The sequence below is a fragment of the Ornithodoros turicata genome, chromosome 5 (assembly GCF_037126465.1).
Source record: "Ornithodoros turicata isolate Travis chromosome 5, ASM3712646v1, whole genome shotgun sequence".
NCBI lineage: Eukaryota > Metazoa > Arthropoda > Arachnida > Ixodida > Argasidae > Ornithodoros > Ornithodoros turicata.
Genome location: NC_088205.1, coordinates 921,639 through 940,900, shown reverse-complemented (window position 1 = coordinate 940,900; position 19,262 = coordinate 921,639). Strand labels below are relative to the sequence as shown.

Genomic DNA, 19,262 nt, shown 5'->3' with positions numbered 1-19,262 from the left:
ACAGACGCACAGAAACACTATAGCCTTCGCCTGTTGTCTTTACGACATGGAATCTCTTATCTGTTCAAGACCCCACCAAGCGAATCCCTTTCCATCTTTCTGGATGGCGTTTCTGTTCCAGCGTGTCCCGCAGTCCCTTCGCGTGCGGTGCGTAAGCCATCTGCCAAGGAACACCTTGGCAACACCCGCACTTGACGAGGCAACGGGAAACATGGATGAATTTGATGCCAGCAATGACAGCGTTTTCTTTTCAGTACGCATGAGAAAAAGAAAAATGAGTAAGTCCATTTCTTTTGTGTTCTTGTTGAGGACAAGCAATGGCTGCTCTGCGCAGTGGATATATTTGACAGCAGTGCTTTGGTTTTTGTGTTTTCTGGCTGATTTGAGAACACTTGGAACTTCGTATTTGGTGTGCAAAGACCGGCAAATTGGTTAAGATCCATATTTGATAAAGATGGCGCGCAAGGTGAAGCGGACAAAACGCATGCAGTATTGCACATTTTGTTTTGCGTCATCTTATATTCAGCTGTGGACCTTGAACTTCGAACGTGCCATCGCTGATTTGTGAAATACGCGTCCTCTGTGTGAGAGTGTGGTTTGACGCATTTTAACGCAGCTTTTAGATGTTTACATTTTGCGTGTCAGCGTGCCATTGTGTGTCAGAGCTCTTTATATATACAAATGACGAATTGTTGTTGGTGTGGAGGAACATGGATGTTGTACTGCATCGGTATCTCGTTAAATAATTAATTTTCGTCATCGTCGTAATGTATTTTCTGTGTTTCCACGCTTAAGTGATCACGCAATTTCCTTTCACAATTTCTGATTGTCATCCGCATCTTGCATGTTGCTTTCTGAAAACTTTCCACGGCGTTTGTTCTTGCACATGCATTGGTGTGCCTCAGATTTTTCGGTGGTTTGCTCGACACTGTATTGTGGACGTGTCGTTGTTTTGTCTTTGCACGTGTGCTATAGCAGTGCGACAGGTAGGGTCAGTCGCTGAGACGGTATGAGACACCAACTAACCATCAGTTACTGGACGTAAAAGGCTCTCCTGACCTAACCTTGGTCAGTCTCGACGGGTGCATACTCTACATGAACTGACCCACTCCCCAACGTGTGAAATACGTAAAAGGTTCTCCTGACCTAACCTCGCTCAGTCTCTGTCTTTATTTTAACCCCTGGCCTTTTTTCACTGGGACACCCTGCATATGGCTTAGTCGCGATTTTGACTTGTCGCGATTATTGACAGTCGCGATTTTTTACTCGCGAATATGACGGGGCACCTTTTTTTTTTCTTTCATTGTTTTACCTTGAATCTAGTATACACTTGCTATTACATGTTATTTTAGTTATTCTGTTCGTATCTTTATTTTATTTGTTGTGTCTCTGAGTCTGAACCGGGTTTCTAAGGGGGCGTGTCCTCTTCACGCGGCATTTCTGTTGCTTTTTGGCCGCTTCCTGTATTGTATTATTGCAAGAATCAGATTTAGATTCAGGTTTATTTGAGAAAACACTATAGTACAAGAGGTGTACAATTTACATATAGAGGTCCCGTAGGTATTCACTAGTGTGGGGACCCGCTGCTGACAAATCGTTTGGCTAGAGATGACCAAGTTAGCAATTAGAGTAACGAAACGATAGAGATTTATAATCGGTATGGATAACGATGAACTAGAAAACAGCTAACACACTTCTGTGATGCATATAATTTGAAATTGAATTGAATCAAATTAAATATATACGCAAACAGGAAAGTGGGAGGGTGTTGTTACAGGCAAAAGCTACGAACCACATGTGTCGCTGTTCGGTGCCCCCAGGAGTACACCTCAGCCACGAGATCGTCACGGAGACAGTCAAAGACGAGAAGCCCATCACTCATCTGTGAGAATGCGTCGACGACTAGGAGCTGGGATGATGGACCCAACCACGACATCAGGAGTTAACGGTCCCGTGGTGATCCTCATTATGAACACGATTTCGGCAGTTGATGTGCAACGCAGTGAATGTGCTCATTGTCCGCTAGTGTGCCACAGTTGGAATAGTGCGGGGAGCTACGTTTCCTCATTCTCTGTACCCTGTGAGGTGCACGAGTGAGGTGGAGTCGTATGGTCTGTCCGCCCCACGAGGGGTGAAGAAATCCACATTGGGGTTGACGGTCGTCAAGTAGTCATATAGTGCTGCGAAGGTGAAGGTTCCGTGACACACTTCTTTGTCAGCGAGAGCAGAAGCATCTCCTGTTCCAGTATCTGTTGTGCCGCCACATCCAAAAACTCATTCAAAGAACACGGCTTGTAGCAGTTTCAAGACGCTCATAAATTTGGACGTCGCAGCTCAAGTTAATAAATATATCTAAATGTAGCCTCTAAGATCGGCCCTCCTCTATGGTGGGCAAGACTTGACATCTTGCCAACGGCGTGAACTTGTGCTGCCGTGGACGAAATACGATGGGACAACCTGTGGTACCACTACTCTTTTCCTTTCTTTCTTTGTCTGCTGAACCGTAAATTACCGCTTCGAACTCGACCGAGGACGCCAGCTACTTGATGGCAATACACAAGTTGCTTAGCCACACAGTCTTTCGCGAGCATCAAAGGAGAGACACGTCAAGCCAACACTGTCACACAGGGGATAGAAACTAGTCTGTGTACTACTCACTATGTGCTGTTTGCGGAGATTGCTAGGCAAGTTAAATGAGCACTGAGGTGATCCCAGTTTTTTTTTTCTTTTTTTCCCTGCATGATCCGCAACCAATGAAATTTGCTTCCACGAAGGGATGGGCGGGCAACATTACTCCACAGACCGAACACTGTGGCGTTGCTCATGATCAACAAGTTGTTCCGGGTCGTAACATCACGAATTATCACATTTTTTAAACTTTAAATGCAGCTAAACCTGTGTTTCTTTTCCTCTTGTTGCTTCAATGTTAACGAGGTATTCCATTTACTTCCAGCCAGAGTTCGAGGTAACTCGTTACTGTAACTAAGTTCCTTTTTTTGGTAACTTACCTCGGTACTTTTGCGCCGTTGTAACTTTCAGAGGAACTCGTTCCTTTTTCGGGTAACTTTGCCAAAGTAACTTAAGTCAAGTTCCAAGTTACTTTTAACTCGCTTTTCACTCACATCCACATATTTTCTTGCTTTCTCTCCGGTTCCTCCGTGGCATTTTTTACCATAAAACGTGATATTCAATCAATGACAGTATTTTGTTCAAGAAGTAAGAACCGCTGCCATTGCAATGAAGCTGAATCATTGTGCGACCACAGGGAGTAAAGATGCAAAGCGTTCGAATATACCTCTACCAGAGAAACGTCATCATGGCATTGGTAGGCAGACTGAAACCGAAACAAATCGGAGGGAGAGGGCTGGGTTTCACGAACGGGCACTTGGTCGCTGCCTCGCATTGAAAGAAAAGTAGGACCGAGGGTCGCGTCCCTTTAAGGGACCATATCGTAATCCCCTCAAGAGCGTGGCTTTCGGGGGCGACCTTATTCACCTCTAGCTTCGAGCGTAGTTCAATTCTACCAAATTTTGGCGCTCTCGAACACTATAACGTCATTTGTTTACAAACAGGGAGAGGTCTATTGTTGGACATCAACGAAAACGATCTAAGCGTGTTGCACTCCTCCGCAGGCAACTCAAGGTTTAACTCAACTGCTCACGCGCACTGCACCTGCGTAATGCTATTTTGTGTACGAAGTAGCTTGGAAGTAACTCGTTCTTTTTTTTTAAGTAACTCAGTAACTGCGAGTTACATTTCAGGCTGAAGAACTTCGTTATTAACTTAGTTACATTTTGCACACGGTAACTTGTAACGAGTTCTTTTTGACGGGTAATTTCTCAATCTATGCTTCTAGCATGTGTACGATACCGGTACCTCACAGTTCTCCTTCTCTTCTGCGCGTTATTTCTGACCTATGCGATGCGAGTCAACTTGAACGTGGCAATCATAGCCATGGTCAACAACACGGCCATAGCGCAGAATGGCACATCGCAATTGGAGACTGGATGTCCCGCCGATCACAACGCCACTTCAAGTAACAGGACTTACATCTTCGAACTGGTGAGAACATTGGCTCTTTTGTAGGCAATGATTATATAGCCTGGTTATATATGGTTATAGCCGTTTATTAAGGGACTTAAAACTTTTATGATGTTGTTCGTGGTGGCTTCCGATTGCCTCTTTTGTCCTTATCGATCCTTAGTTATTCGAGAGTTGTATCCAAAGATTAGTGGAGTCTCCACTAGAGGCTCCACCTCAGCGTGACGCAAAAGCATCGCAGTGTAGCTCCATCAGAAGAGCAGGAACAGATGTTTTTGCGTAAATAGTGGGCGTGGTCAGAGCTCCGCAAGGGCACCAAGATTTCCAAATCACTCAACTGAATTTTGTTCTTGGTGGGCTTTTTACCAAATCTTGATATGCTGTTGTGATCTTGCCTACTTTGTCTTTGTACATACAGGGAGCACGCTTCATTGTTAAATATTTAGGTACTATAAGACAGTCTGGAGGCTACCTAAAGTAGAGCCATGAACCGGACTGGCGCGACGTCCATTTACCCAATAATTGTAGCAAATTTTGCATTATTGTTCTGCAGGACGGAGAGTTCGTCTGGGACGAAGTAACGCAAGGATACGTACTAGATGCTTTCTTCTATGGATATACCATAACCCAGCTCCCGGGAGGGTGGCTTGCGGAGAATGTGAATAACAAACTCCTGTTCGGAATTGCCATGCTACTTACTTCTTTGCTCACAATCGCCACCGCTCCTGTGGTGCGGTGGAGCGTCTATGCCTTTTATGCGCTACGCGCCCTTGAAGGATTAGCTCAGGTAAGACATACACGACAACCTTCGCAGACGCTGTACTTTTCTCGACAGAATGATTTCAGAAACGCATCGAGAACGCATGTGATGTTTCCTTTTTGTCAGGGACTCATCTACCCATCGCTATACGCACTGCTAGCCCGATGGGCCCCAGTTCAGGAGAGAAACCTCCTGATGACTCTCTGCAATGTTGGTGCTCTGGTCGGAACTGTCGTGACCCTGCCTGTGTCAGCAGTGTTGTGCGAGAATGGATTTGATGGTGGATGGCCCTCAGTGTTCTACACTACAGGTTAGTGCGGCAACGATGCGTTCACGCTCCAAGCAAGCGTACCACGGGGCAACTAGACGAATTCGTTCTTGCCCAGTATCTCATTCGTTGATTTATACGATGCTTCGGAAACGTTATCAACGGTCTGCTAACACGGTACGAAAACCAATATGAAAAACGTTTCGGTTCCACACGCAGCATTCATCGGGGCTTCCATATCGCAATGGTCGCTCTTGGGAGGCGTATCCGTTTGAGCTTTAGTGCGAGCACCGATGAGGGCACTTCTCTGAGCTTGTAGAGGAGATGATGTTCCCCTGCACGAGTCCTGACCAGCGATGTTGTAATGTCCAAGTCGGCAGTTGTCCGTGGTCTCACGCTAGGACAATGCCGGTATGGCTTTGCGCGCAGGTGCAGTGGAGAGCGGCAGCAGAGGCACGTCTTCATCCTCGTCGTCGTCTGCGGCTGGAATCGATAGGCCTCCACAGATGCTGGGTGCATTCTTTCGCTTGCACCTCCTGCACTAGATCCGAACTGGGTTATTTCCGTGCTGCACTTTCCTGTTGAAAAGGAAGGCATTACTAATAAAGTTCCTTTCAGCAGGACAGTGCAGCACCCGATAACCCGTCTTGCACGGAGTCCAAGGTAGTGCAATCCAGTGCTAGCGAAAAGAATGCGCCTACTGTGTGTCGGAGATTTCCGGCGCACGTCAAAAGAACCCCAGGTTAGAACCCCAAATTATCCGCAGTCCTACCTTGCGGCACGTGCAACATGGCCACACTGCGTAGACAAACCTTACGTGTGACATCACAGTACCACTACCATTCCCGAGATACTCCCCTGCCTGGACACACAGGCGTCCATGCAGGTGTGTCCGGCTATGATGACTCGGCAGTTGGAGGGAGGATGGGTGAAGTCGAGGTGCGGAGGGAAGTTCGGACTGACGTGACCGCTGACGTTTCTCGTGGGGATGGGGGTGAGGTTGTCAAGCTGCTCCAGAGTGCAGTGAGGATTTGGGAGGAGGGTGGGGCAATCGTCCTGAGAGGATCGTCGGCTCCAGAGAGGGCCTGCAGCGAAGAAGACTATGCTTGATGATGAGTGTGGTGGCAGTGTTAGCCCAAGGACCAACTGCTGGGCAGCAGGCTCATGGTGCGATGGCGTTCCCTGTCGCGATTACCGCGACCAGTGGGCGAGCTCAACGCTCTAATGTCGCTGCCGGCAGGGGAAGAACGCCAGGGAATGATGGGCGCCGCGGTGTATAAGGCCTCTGTAAAGAGGACGGGCACGGTGGCTCACTTGCTTCAGCAGTGGGAGTGACGCTGCCAAGGCCCTGTGCACGGATGGTATTTGTTCCTGCTGGCGGTCTTTGCTGACGGGGTCGTGAAGGGGTGTGTAGCAGCAGCGTCATAATCATCACCAGCACCGCCATCGGTTACGCGCAGCACTGCGCGTGACCCGAGCTTTCGTTTTCGGTTCATCGCCATTAACCGTCATTAAACCCATCAACCTCAGTAGAGCCTGGTCGCCTCATTTCTCGCTCTACAACTGGTGACCCGAACGTGATGACGGATTTTGCTGGCCTTCCATCTCCAGGAGCCGTTGCCGCCCTGGCCCCCCGCACCTCCCCTCCACCGGTGGACGTTGCAATCAATGCCATCAGCACGTCGCTCCAGCAACTCCAGACTGCGGTGGCGGTCCTGGTGAACCGGGTGGACGCCATTCCCCCGCAGCGACCACGTTCCCCTCGGCGCCCGTTTTGCCGTCGCTGCTCGCCATCCCGTCAACGGTCTCCTTCGCCCTCTCAGCACCACTTCTGCTGGTATCATCGAAAATTCGGCGATGCCGCAAGGAACTGCCAGGCCCCTTGCTCGTGGCCGGGAAACGCTCCCCCCAACCATTAACGGCTGGCATGGCTGGGGGCGACAACAGCCGGCTCTTCCGGATCACGGACCGCGTGTCCGGCTGTCGCTTCCTGGTGGATACCGGGGCTGACGTGAGCGTCGTTCCACCAACCCCCGCAGAAAAACGACACCGACAACCAGACTTGGCTTTGCAGGCAGTCAACAAGTCCACCATCTCAACTTACGGTCAACGCTCCGTCACCCTTGACCTCGGCCTGCGCAGAGTATTTCGTTGGGTTTTTACCATCGCCGACCTCCCCTTCGCAATCCTTGGCGCCGACTTCCTCCACCATTTCGACCTTCTTGTGGATATTAGACGCCAGCGCCTCGTCGACAACACTACTTCTTTGCACGTTTATGGAGCCCCAGCGCATATAGCCGCCATTAGTCCCACCATACGGCTACCGTTGCCCACTGCTTTCGCCGACATTGTCACGGAGTTCCCCGCTGTCCTGCGCCAATCTCACGCCTCTTGCCCACCTCGCTACAGCGTCACTCACCACATCGTGACACGGGGCCCCCCTGTCTTCGCTCGCCCCAGACGGCTGGCTCCAGAGCGCCTCGTCATTGCCAAGAGGGAATTTGAGCACATGCTCGAACTGGGGATCATTCGGCCTTCCTCCAGCCCGTGGTCTTCCGCTCTCCACATGGTGCCCAAAGCAACACCTGGTGACTGGCACCCATGTGGGGACTACCGTGCACTCAACATCGTCACGGTACCGGACAGATACCCGCTTCCCCATATTCAGGACTTCACCGCGAATCTTGACGGAGCGACCATCTTCTCCAAGATAGACCTCATCAAAGCCTATCACCAAATTCCCGTCCATCCCCCTGACATCCCGAAGACTGCTATAACCACCCCTTTTGGCCTCTTTGAATACGTGCGGATGCCCTTTGGCCTGCGTAATGCTGCGCAGACATTCCAACGATTCATCAACGAAGTGCTCCGCGGCCTGGACTTCGCATTCGCATACATGGATGACATCCTCGTCGCAAGTCCATCTCCGGAGGCTCATCGCGCCCATCTGCGCGCCCTGTTCTCGCGCCTGGAGGACTACGGAGTCTCCATCAATGCCGCGAAGTGCGAGTTTGGCGTTACCACCCTTACGTTCCTGGGACACACCATCACCCCGCAAGGCATCCGGCCACTCGCATCCAAGGTCCAGGCCATCCGAGACTTTCCTGCCCCCACTTCTCGCAAAGGACTTCGTTCATTCCTCGGCCTCGTGACTTTCTACCGACGTTTTGTGCCTCGCTGTGCTGCCTTGCTCCAGCCTCTCTACGCAGCTCTCGGCGCTGACCATCCGAAAGAGGCCCGTGCTGCCCCTCTGGAGTGGACACCGGCAGCAGAACGCGCGTTCGTAGAAGTCAAGCAGGCCCTGGCAGATGCTGTGCTGCTCCACCATCCTCGTCCTGACGCCGAGACAGCGTTGTTCGTCGACGCCTCCACTGCTGCTGTCGGCGCAGTCTTGCAGCAGCGTCAGGATGGCCACTGGAAACCTCTCGGTTTCTTTTCCCAACGCCTCTCGCCAGCCGAAACACGCTACAGCACCTTCGGGCGTGAGCTCCTCGCCGCCTACCTGGCATGCAGACACTACCGCCATTTTCTCGAGGGCCGCCCGTTTGTGCTGTACACCGACCACAAGCCTCTCATGTTCGCCCTGCGATCGGCCTCCCTCAACCACTCGCCTCGTGAAACCCGCCACATGTGCTACCTCTTCGAGTTCACGACCGATGTGCGACACGTCGCAGGCGAAGACAATGCCGCTGCCGACGCACTCTCGCGGCCGGACGTCAATGCTCTCCATCCGCCCCCCGCGGTCGATTTGGACGGCATCGCCCAGGCGCAACAGGCTGATCAAGAGCTCGCCGCCCTTCGTTCATCCCCCGCCTCATCCACCACTTCTCGCTCCCCGGTTCCACGGCAAGTCTATGGTGCGACACCTCTACTGGTACCCCGCGCCCTTTCGTTCCCCTGGCCTTCCGCCGGCATGTTTTCAACGCCCTCCACTCGCTGTCCCACCCTGGCGTGCGCGGCACGCAAAAGATCGTCGCAGAGCGCTACATATGGCCTCGCATGAATGCCGATGTCCGTGACTGGGCGCGGGCCTGCCTGGCCTGCCAGCGGTCCAAAATCTACCGCCACACCATCTCGCCTCCATCGCGGTTCCTTCCGCCAGATGCACGTTTCGACCAGGTCCACATCGACTTGGTCGGCCCGCTTCCTCTGGCCAAAGGCTACCGCTACCTGCTCTCGTGCATCGACCGCTTTACCCGCTGGCCGGAGGTAACGCCGATTCCTGACATCACGGCAGAGACGGTGGCCCACGCATTCCTCTTCTCCTGGGTTTCCCGATTCGGCGTCCCGTCCACTGTAACCACGGACAGAGGACGCCAGTTTGAATCGGCCCTCTTCCGTCACCTGTGCAGCGCCCTCGGAACCCATCACATCCGAACCACGGCCTACCATCCGGCTGCCAACGGCCTGGTCGAGCGCCTTCATCGGCAGCTCAAGGCGTCCCTTCGCGCCACTGACCACGGCGACACAACCTGGCCCGAGCGTCTACCCTTCGTCCTGCTTGGCCTTCGCGCCGCGATCCGCCAGGATGACTGCAGCGCGGCCCACATGGTCTACGGCTGCCCGCTCCGCCTTCCCGGAGCATTCTTCACCCCATCGGCCCCGCTCGTGCACGACCCTTCCTCCTACATCGACCGTCTCCGCCAGCTCTTCCGAGACCTCAAGCCCACGCCTACCCGCTCCGCTCCCGCAACACGCGTGTTCGTGAGCCCCGACCTTAATCAAGCCACCCACGTCTTCGTCCGCCGGGACTCTGTGCGCTCCAGCTTGCAGCCTCCCTATGACGGCCCCTACAGGGTCATCTCGCGAGCCGGGAAGTTTTTCCGCCTCGATCTTCCACGGGGACCTGACACTGTGGCCATCGACAGGCTTAAGCCCGCATTCCTGGAGTCTGCACCTCTGGTATCGCCCGACCAGCCCTCCCTACGTCCGTGCTCAGCTCCTGTCTCCAGCATTCCTCCCCCTCCACGTCGAGTGCATTGGGCGCCGCAGCTCTCACACTACGAGCCGCCCGCCGCCTCGGGTCCGGCTCCTGCACTCCTTAGCCTCGGTGCCCGACCTTTCCGCCAACCTCGGCCCTCCTCGCCAGCCTTGTCATCCGCCACGGGGGGGAGCCCTGTAGCAGCAGCGTCATAATCATCACCAGCACCGCCATCGGTTACGCGCAGCACTGCGCGTGACCCGAGCTTTCGTTTTCGGTTCATCGCCATTAACCGTCATTAAACCCATCAACCTCAGTAGAGCCTGGTCGCCTCATTTCTCGCTCTACAGGTGCAAATCGCACAGGATGCAACGGAAGGAGAATGCCGGGGCAGTGGAACGGTCCCGATACGGAATTACACCTGAGGTTAGTCCAGGTTGTGGGGTCTGGCGGTGCGGGGTCGAGACTGTGCCTCTGGTTAGATCAGAAGGCCCTCAGTAAAGCTGGCGGATCGCTTTCAAGAAATGGGTGATAAAATGCAATTTTTATAAGTTTCACGCAATGTACGAGGGTCATTCCTGTTTAAATTCGTTAATAACTAGTTCCTCTCTGACGTAAAAGCGTTCGATTTTTGTTTTAATTCTTTCTTCTTTAAGAAAGCCAGTGGTCCCGATACGGAACTACATCCGGTAAATATTGCATAGAAGTGGAAGAAGGATATATACTACATCCCTACCCTAACCTCACTAAAGTGAGGTGATCTACCCCAATTCAACGACCCTACCTATTGCAAGGTGGCAAGTTTCGAATCCGTTAGGCTTAGCATTCTCGTGTTTCCCCTGCGCTAGAAGTGCATCAGATGGGGTTGTTGAAATGCATATAAAATAACTTCTAGCCCAAAGGATTTTATAATTCTTACATTTTTAGATTGAGTACATGACCTCCTTCCACTTCTATGGAATATTTACCTTCCTAACACAAGGAAACGAGCTGACAATATGGGAGAACTGATGTTCTGAGGCTGGAACAACATAGAAGGGACAAGTACACACAAAGCCTCAATTTGCCTAAGAAATTAACGATGAAAGTTGAAAGTCATTGAAAAGGTTAGCCAGCTGTAGGAGTCGAACCCATCAATGTGGGTTCGACTCCTACAGCTGGCTAACCTTTTCAGTGACTTTCAACTTTCATTGACAATATGGGTCACGACTGGCGGAGTTCCAGTAAAGCAGCTGGCGCCCGCGAGCACAAAGCGTTATTCAACTGGTTCTTCGGACTGGCGACGATGGAGGCGTAGATAAAATGTCTACGTATAGTCACAGGTTTAGACCTTACAGTTAGTCTTAGCTCTGAAGGCTGCTCACCTCTAGAGTATGCTCCATGACATGCAAAGACTGGTCCTAACGTCGCGATCACGTCGGCGGTCGGGGTTTATGGGAGGTCCTTTAGATCTAATAACTTGGAAAAGTAGCTCGCACTGATCAGATACTTGCGTTTGTTTTCGTAGATGTCCACTCCTGCCAAGGTCGTGAGGGAAGCTCACTCTGAGCAGAGGCTTGGTTCCAGGTCTTCGGTACAACTGCCATGTTGGACACTTTGTCACGATGTCTGGGATGTGCTGGCTGATGCCAGACCACCAGCCAGACACTCGTGCTCTGGACGATCTGTTGGTTGCCGACATGCAAACGTTCTAGGATCTCGAGTATCGTCGCATTGCTGAAGGGATGATTGGCCTCGTTCGTTCCAAAATAAGTCCGTCGACGATGGGCAGATCATTGCGGAAGCTGGAGGGCCGTTGCACCCCGTGGAATATCTTGTCAACGAGCAGATACCGAGTTCTGCAATGGTTCATGGGCAATGCCTGAGCAGTCTGCCTTTGAGCAGTCAGAGTGGTCTGTCTCTTCCGTATCCCCGGCAATGACCTGGCAGTGACCAGAAGAGGATCAACAGTGAGATTTGAGAACATCAATCGTATTCTAGTAGCACGGCTTTCAGGTCCACCTGCGATGGTAACAGGTATGCGTGACAAGGCATCGGTCGTCATAAGTATGCTACATTGACGAGAGCGCGATGTCAATATAGTGTAGTTGGTTGCACACCAGACCGGGGATCATAAAGGTGTTGGTTCGAGTCCCGATACTTTTATTGGACTGCCGTCTGTCAGATCATTGCTTGGGTGCAGGGGCGTATCCAAGATTTTTCTGAGGAGGGAGTTCAGCCATAGACCGCGTGCTCGATAACGCGATCGAGGGTCAAATGAACACTATGTGAAGACGGAAATTTGAGGGGAGGGGTCAGGACATCTTGACCCCCTCTAGATCCGTCCCTGCTTGGGCGTTGGTCAAGCTTAGACGTTGTCCGTGTCTTAATTGTTCCTTCGGCCTCTAGAATTCGCGTTACGTCCAAAGTATAGTTTGTCTGGAACATGAGGAATAGAATCGCACCCCATGGTCGGAACTCGCGTACTCCCGAGCTCGTGTGTGCTCCCCAATTAACTTCATAGAGAATTGGGACCAAAAGCTTGTTATCTGTCTCCGCGTGAAAACGTCGTCCCAAGACGACAGGGCGAAACCCAAACGACCACGAAGGTGTCAATCCCGACTTGCGCATAGCGCTGTTCGGCGGATGTGAGTGATGATGCGTATGCTACAAAGCGTTTTCGACGATCTGCATCTTCCTGTGGAAGTAATGCACCCATACCGTAAGACGGTGCAGCCACCGATACTACGCAGACTTAACTTTTTCTTCACATCCCCGGACCCGGGATTTTAAGAACAGTTCATTGTTGGCTGCTTGTTGTCCACACCATTTGTGCTTTCCTTGTCTACTGTCATCCGTGGCATTCTCCTGCTGAAAAAAAAAAAGAAGAAGAACCGGTTTTAGGTGTATCTTCCATCAGTTCCGGTTCACGTTCAGTTCAATTCAGTTCTGTTCTGGTGCAATCCCTCCCGCACAAAGCGGGCTCGAAGTCGTCCGTGCAGCTGCGAGGCACAACACTGACATGGACGATGAAATCACTAATGGAAGAAGGCAGGAATTGAAGCAACCATATGCTCAGTTTCGATCAAACACTTGGTTTTCGACAACCTGTTGATGCTACGTTTAGTGTGAAAGGTGTCAGGAAGTAATTTCAGCAGGACTTTGATGCTGAAAGTTTGACGGGGACTAGAGGTCGCTCCATTGCAATACATTGTTTAGCACTGGTAACAGGGCTTTTATATTCTTGTTTTAGGAATGGCAGGATGTATCTGGTTTGTTTGCTGGATTACACTCGCTTCTGAAGCACCAGAAAAGCATCCGCATATCTCTGAAGAAGAAAAGGCTTACATTATGGAGAACAGAGGAGCGTTGTTTGCATGCAACAGGGTAAAGCAATATAATGGGGTGAGATTCACCTTTCTGATTTCTTTTCTTTCTCCATTTTCAGTCTGTGCCGTGGCGTTCTATTTTGACCTCCCCATCGGTGTGGGTGTACACCATTGCAAAATTCAGCACTTCTTGGAGTTTCTATACCCTTCTCATAAACCTTCCAACGTATTTGGAGAACATCTTGCATTTTCAGATCAAGAACGTCAGTATAAGTTTATTTGTTTTTGCAGCTTCATAGTGTATATGTCATAAAAGATTGTACGTGCGTTAAGTATTTTTGCATCGTATAATTCCAGAACAGTTTCCTCAGTGCCTCGGTGAACATTGGGCAGCTGTTCATCGGTATCATATTCTCGTACATCGCAGACAGACTCACAGAAGGCAAATCCGTCTCTGTAACATGTGTTCGGAAGACGTACATTTCAGTATGTAAGTATTCAGAGAGAGACAAAACAGATACAGAGAGAGACAAGACCTTGCATGTTCTTAAGAAACAACAAGAAAACACATAACTGTAACATAGTGCTTTTTTATCGAGTGATAGATTTTTATAAATCTGATAGCAGCACAAATAGCATTTTGCGGGTTGGTTAAACGACGACCAGATATTCTGTGCAAGAGAGGTGGTTACCCCATTCATGATCATTATCATCATTATAAAGTTGTTGTTGTTGCACAGAATGTCTGTACAACCCTCCTGCAAGCACAGTATCCGTGCTACTCGCATAGATCTTTTGTAAAAATCTATGGCTTAAAGTGCCACTACAGACACGCACAAGAAAAGATTCCTCTTTTCTTTTTATTGGATGTCTTAATCAACCTCGCTCAAAGATTCAACACGCAATTTTTTTATACCTTCAATGAACATTTAACCCTTCCAAGAATTTTCAAAAAGACTCTCAAAACTTCCTAATAGTTTCGGGTTCTCCGAGAGTAGGTAACGTCACCCGCGGTTCTGGAATCCGTTCCAGCAGCAGTGCGCGTCACAGCCCGCTCCGCTTTTGGAAGGCAGCTGTGGGGAGGATACCGAAATCGGCCTCGGAGGAGCAATGTTGCCAGACGGGTTAGTAGACTGGGTATCCCATGGCTTCATACTTGTCAAAAATTAGAAAGTAATTTTTATGACACTTCCTCGTCATATAGGGAAACAATATTTTGAGGGAATACAGTGAGAGACAATTAGATTCAGTGGCGTAGCCACGGGGGGGCTAGGGGGGGCTCGAGCCCCCCCTACCTGGCACGGACCGGCCCACGGAAATCGTGCAAATCCGAGGAGAAAATAATATATACATGGGGGGAGGGGGGGTGACAGTGTGACGATCGCGAAAGTTCTTACAGTTCATGGCGTCTAAGCAGCACTCTTGAATGGTTTTCAAAGTGGGAGCTTTTCAAAATCCTTCCAATCTCGTGACACCACTTCATTGGACATGACAGCCTATACATGTAATCGTATTGTGCACGTCCAAATCAATTATTTTCGTTCTGTTTTTTTAACCGCATTTTGCGGCGTGCACGAGTATGTGTATGTTGTCGCGAACAGGATCAGCGGCGAAGGGGGGATGGGGGGGGGGAGTAGGGCGAGTTTTCGTATCGAGCCCCCCCTACCTTGGAGGTCTGGCTACGCCACTGATTAGATTGTAATGGACGCGTTAAGAAGCGTCTCTACCCAGCGTCCCTCGTACTTAGGTGCCTCTACTAGAGGCCTTCCAGAGTCACGAGCACGGCACGCACTGGTTGTGTTCGTTTATTGGACTTGAGCAGCCGGACATTCGACTGTTAGTGAGCGAAAATGCCTACTCTCGTGCCGTCATCCCTGTGCCAGTGACTCCGGTTCTAAAATCCGAGGATTCAACAGTAGAGGTGCTTAAGGATCGACTCCCAGCGCCTCTATTCCCGATGCGGGTCGCTGGAGTCTATGACCTTCACACGTCGCGACTCCAGCTGTCCCGACGGTTGCATTAAACGAACACCACCATTCGTTTTTTCAGCCTCCTCTTCTACCATACGTCACGTGCTCCGACCTGCAAGCTGGATGGTGAGAGTTAAGTAAAAACTCTTTGCGCTCATCTTCGGTTGTTTTCGTTTATTCAACTCGCGCAAGCGGCTAATCGGAGTCGTGACGCATGAGCTCGAGTCATCGTACGTCATCGACCCCAGAGACTCGCATCGAGAAGAGAGTCGCTAGGAGGCACTTTCGAGCACCTGTAGTGTTGATTCCTCGAATTTTAGAACGGGAGTCACTGCCAGCGCGATGACGTCACGAGAGCCACACCAGAGCATTTTTGCCCAGCAAGAGTCGGCTCTCGAGTTGCTCGAGTCCAGTAAACAAGCACAACCGAATCAACTTGTCGTTATCCCCGCGTTAAATGCATTACTTTGGACGAGCCCAATGACATAAACTCAGTAGGATTCTGAAGGCATGACATTTATTCCATAGCGGCACCTTAAAAAAAAAAAAAAAAAAACTGTATGAAAAGTTCCGGGCAAAGACGATCTGACTTAGCATCCATTCTTACAGCTCTCTTGTTACAAGCGGCCTGTCTACTTGGCATAACTTGGGCACGCTGTGATGTCATGTCTGTCTGCTCTCTCTTGCTCGTGTCGAGTGTTGTCAGCGGGACGGTGTATGCTGCTGATATGGTTCTCCCTGTTGACCTTGCACCTGAGTTTGCAGGCAAGTTCAAGTAGAGAAACTTTTTCGATTGTATAGACGACCACATATGAAGTTTTTTTTTTAACCGCCACGCAAAGTAGTCAGCGACTAACCTTTCCTTGTAATTTTGCGTGCCATTTTGATATCGATATCGATATTTCTAGGCAGCGTCATGGGACTTGCAAACATGATCTGCAACATTTCTGGCATATTTACTCCAATGGTTGTCGGGTACCTGACTGAGAAGAACGTAAGTTTTCATTCATGTACATGCATTCTTAGAAAAAAAGGTGTAATTTTCTACCTTTTGAGGTACAAGTGTTTTGTTACCGATTCTCAACCCTTTTTGGGTACAAAATGAGGGGTAGAAACAATGCTACCCCTTCATTTCTACCACATTGGTAGAACAGTTCCACCCCAGGGTGTCCAGACAATTCCACCCTGTCAGTGGCAAAATTCTGCCCCTAAATGGTGAAGTGTTGTTTCTCTAGAAGTCTATCTTTCCTATCCACATAGGAGACACGTCTACCTCAAGGATGAGAAATATTGCTTCATCTTGGGCCTAAATGTTCTACCATTCCCAGAAGGCAGTTCTGCCTGAGTAGAACTGTTCTCCTCTATCGGTAGACAATTTTTCACCTGAGATGGTGAGCACCTCTACCATCATTGGTGCAGTGCCTATACCGGTGGCATATTTCTACCCGTAATGAGAGAGCACGTAGACCTTTTATAGGGAAGTACTTACTCCGCCTTTCATCAAGGACTTGTGCCCTTTTGAGAAGAACTTGATGTACATATATTTGCGTGGATGAGACAGAATATAAAGACAACCGTTGCAGGTCGCAACATTTTATTACTACGCCATAATTGGAATCGTCCAATGGCGCTTACCAATGCGAATGGTACATCCATATTGAAGAAGCCTGGGCATGGAGACACGAAAGAAAACACAACACAGACGACTCCATTGTTGCATCCATCAGACTGCAGAGCACTTCCTTGGTCACTAGCACTTGCATGGACTGTCTTGGACGTATATTCCACATCCATGCACCACAACAACGCAATGGGAATAACTTCACACTACTGTGTCACTCTAAAGACGCCAATATCCGCTCGGTGGGGCTAAAACGTATGGTGGTGAATATGAAAAACTGCTCGCCGTCGTTGACCACGCGGAAAGCATCACGACTAAGACGTTGAAAACTACACTACACTACACTATAGGCGTGATATAAGCCACGTTTCCTTTAGGAAAGCGACCAGAGCAGCAGTCCGGCGTCGTCGCTCGCCAGGCGGGTTACCACCAAAGATGATGCTGGGCTGCTTGTAACGTTGTACGTTAAACGCATGTCATCTTATCGTAGCCTAACTAAAACGGCAGCGTATAATCCTGGGAGATTTTTCAAATTTGTGGAGAAAAGAACCACCTAAGAGCTATAAGCTGTTCTTATGACGAAACGCACAACCGGTCGTCGATTAGTAGATGCCAGCCTAGCGTAATTGGTTAACGCACTCGACCGATATTCGCCAATGTCTTGCCTTTTGGACGACTGCCATAGTTCATTTATTCACTTAAGAGACTCATTCCAGGGTTTCCGAAAAAGGTCTTCAACCTTCCAATTGACACTCGGCTCTAAAAATTTATTTTTGAAATCTCATAACTAATCGCAATTAAATAACTATAAGGAGCGCAAGAAATACCCTGACTTGCACCAGAGGACTCTCAGCAATATGCATTTTTACAATATGCAAGTTTGGTTCAACTTACGCGGGAGACCCTGTATGTCCCTTTCCATTCATTATTAACCTGACATGGAGCTGCAGGCGCCTGCACTGGCAGCCACCCTGCTCCAAGACTGTTTTCTTCCGCCTTTTTTCTTTTTTATTCGGATAATACTTAGTGTTACTGACACTGTTGTTGAAACTAGTGTTGAAACTCATCAGTGGTGCATTGCTTCCTTTATTTGGGTGCGCGTTGTTCATTATTTGTATTTAATTTTGCAGCAAACTGTGGATCGTTGGAACATGGTATTCTACATAGCATCTGGTATCAACATCATTGGGAGTTTGATCTTTGTCTTGTTCGGATCGGCTGAGGTACAGCCTTGGGCGGTGTTGGAACCTCCTGAAGACACAGAAATTCTAACGAATGGTGACGCGATACACAGTGAACAAGACGATGGGACTGTCCACGTTTATTAGGTCGTTTAGGTCCTCGACTGTGGTACGACTGGATGCTGCACAGTGGTGGTATTCCTCGTTAAGAACATCCATTATCGATCATCGTAACATTCTCATAATTTAACTTGACACCACCTATGTCGGACGTTGTGGCCATTGTCGATATAATGACACGTGTGGGGACGTTGCCCTCAGACTTGAGAAGAACCTCGTAACGTAATCCGAGGGGAAGGAGGAAGTGTGAAATTTTGTTGAACGTGCAGAGAGTGCATGATGTTTCCCTTTTCTCTCTTTCTTTCTTTTTTTTTCAGTTGTGTTTACAGTGTGACACGAAATATGTGTTGCGTGAAGGACGATCGATGACCATTTCGAAAACTAGTACAGTACATGACTGTCAGATTAAAGAGCAACTAACGTGGAATAGTATTCATACGTTGCATCGTGCGTCATTTATGAGGGAAAGAAATGACAATGTCCTTCTAAAGAAGTCCGCCAATGCAGAAAGACCTCTGACGGGCCACGGAATTTCGCGGCCCTTCGCTACGAGCCGCCTCCAACGATCGCCCACGATGATTGGACAAATCGCACACGAAGACCAATGAGATTGCGCTATACGCATTGTCTGCCTTCTTGAGAAGGATTGGAAAAGCGTAAATTGCAGCCTCTTACTCTCATAAATGACGAACGACGCGACGAAGGACTTCCGTTTCTCTTGCGTCAAAGTAACTCCCATCTTTTATAATGCGAGGAGAGAAGGTGTTGCACGTTATTGCCCCCCTCTAACACTGGTGCGCTTATTTTTAACTGATGATGCACGTAAAAGTGTAGTTTTTCATTTGGCTGTAAGACAAAATGGTTCAGCCCAGATATGTGTCTAGTTTATTTTTGGCGCACTGACCACGCACAATCCGGCGTCCAGAGCTTCCGGCGTCGGGAAAGTGGCACCCCGCATCGCATGTTGCAGTAGCCCGCTCCCACAGTAAGTTTGGGTCGCCGTGAGAGGTGTGTGCCTCCAATGTCGACCTGTGCATGGCATTCCCGTGTCTGGAGAAATACGATGCCCGGC

The 19,262-nt window shown here is 49.7% G+C and overlaps 1 protein-coding gene across 1 annotated transcript; it reads left to right on the top strand.

Annotated features, from left to right (window-relative positions):
* Positions 1 to 24: 24 nt before the first annotated feature.
* On the top strand, positions 25 to 19,061 carry LOC135393775 (sialin-like). Its single transcript, XM_064624030.1, has 10 exons — positions 25 to 278; positions 3,857 to 4,062; positions 4,595 to 4,828; positions 4,928 to 5,111; positions 13,223 to 13,356; positions 13,418 to 13,561; positions 13,656 to 13,788; positions 15,878 to 16,037; positions 16,181 to 16,262; positions 18,020 to 19,061. The coding sequence occupies exons 1-10, from the start codon at positions 47 to 49 to the stop codon at positions 18,215 to 18,217; spliced, it is 1,707 nt and encodes a 568-aa protein (XP_064480100.1). The 5' UTR covers positions 25 to 46; the 3' UTR covers positions 18,218 to 19,061.
* The last annotated feature ends 201 nt before the right edge of the window (positions 19,062 to 19,262 follow it).

Coding starts and splice junctions, on each gene's coding strand:
- LOC135393775 (XM_064624030.1), top strand. CDS start 47: ATGGAATCTCTTATCTGTTCAAGACCCCACCAAGCGAATCCCTTTCCA. Junction 5,112..13,222: donor CTCAGTGTTCTACACTACAG/GTTAGTGCGGCA, acceptor TTCTTGTTTTAG/GAATGGCAGGATGTATCTGG. Junction 13,357..13,417: donor CGTTGTTTGCATGCAACAGG/GTAAAGCAATAT, acceptor CTCCATTTTCAG/TCTGTGCCGTGGCGTTCTAT.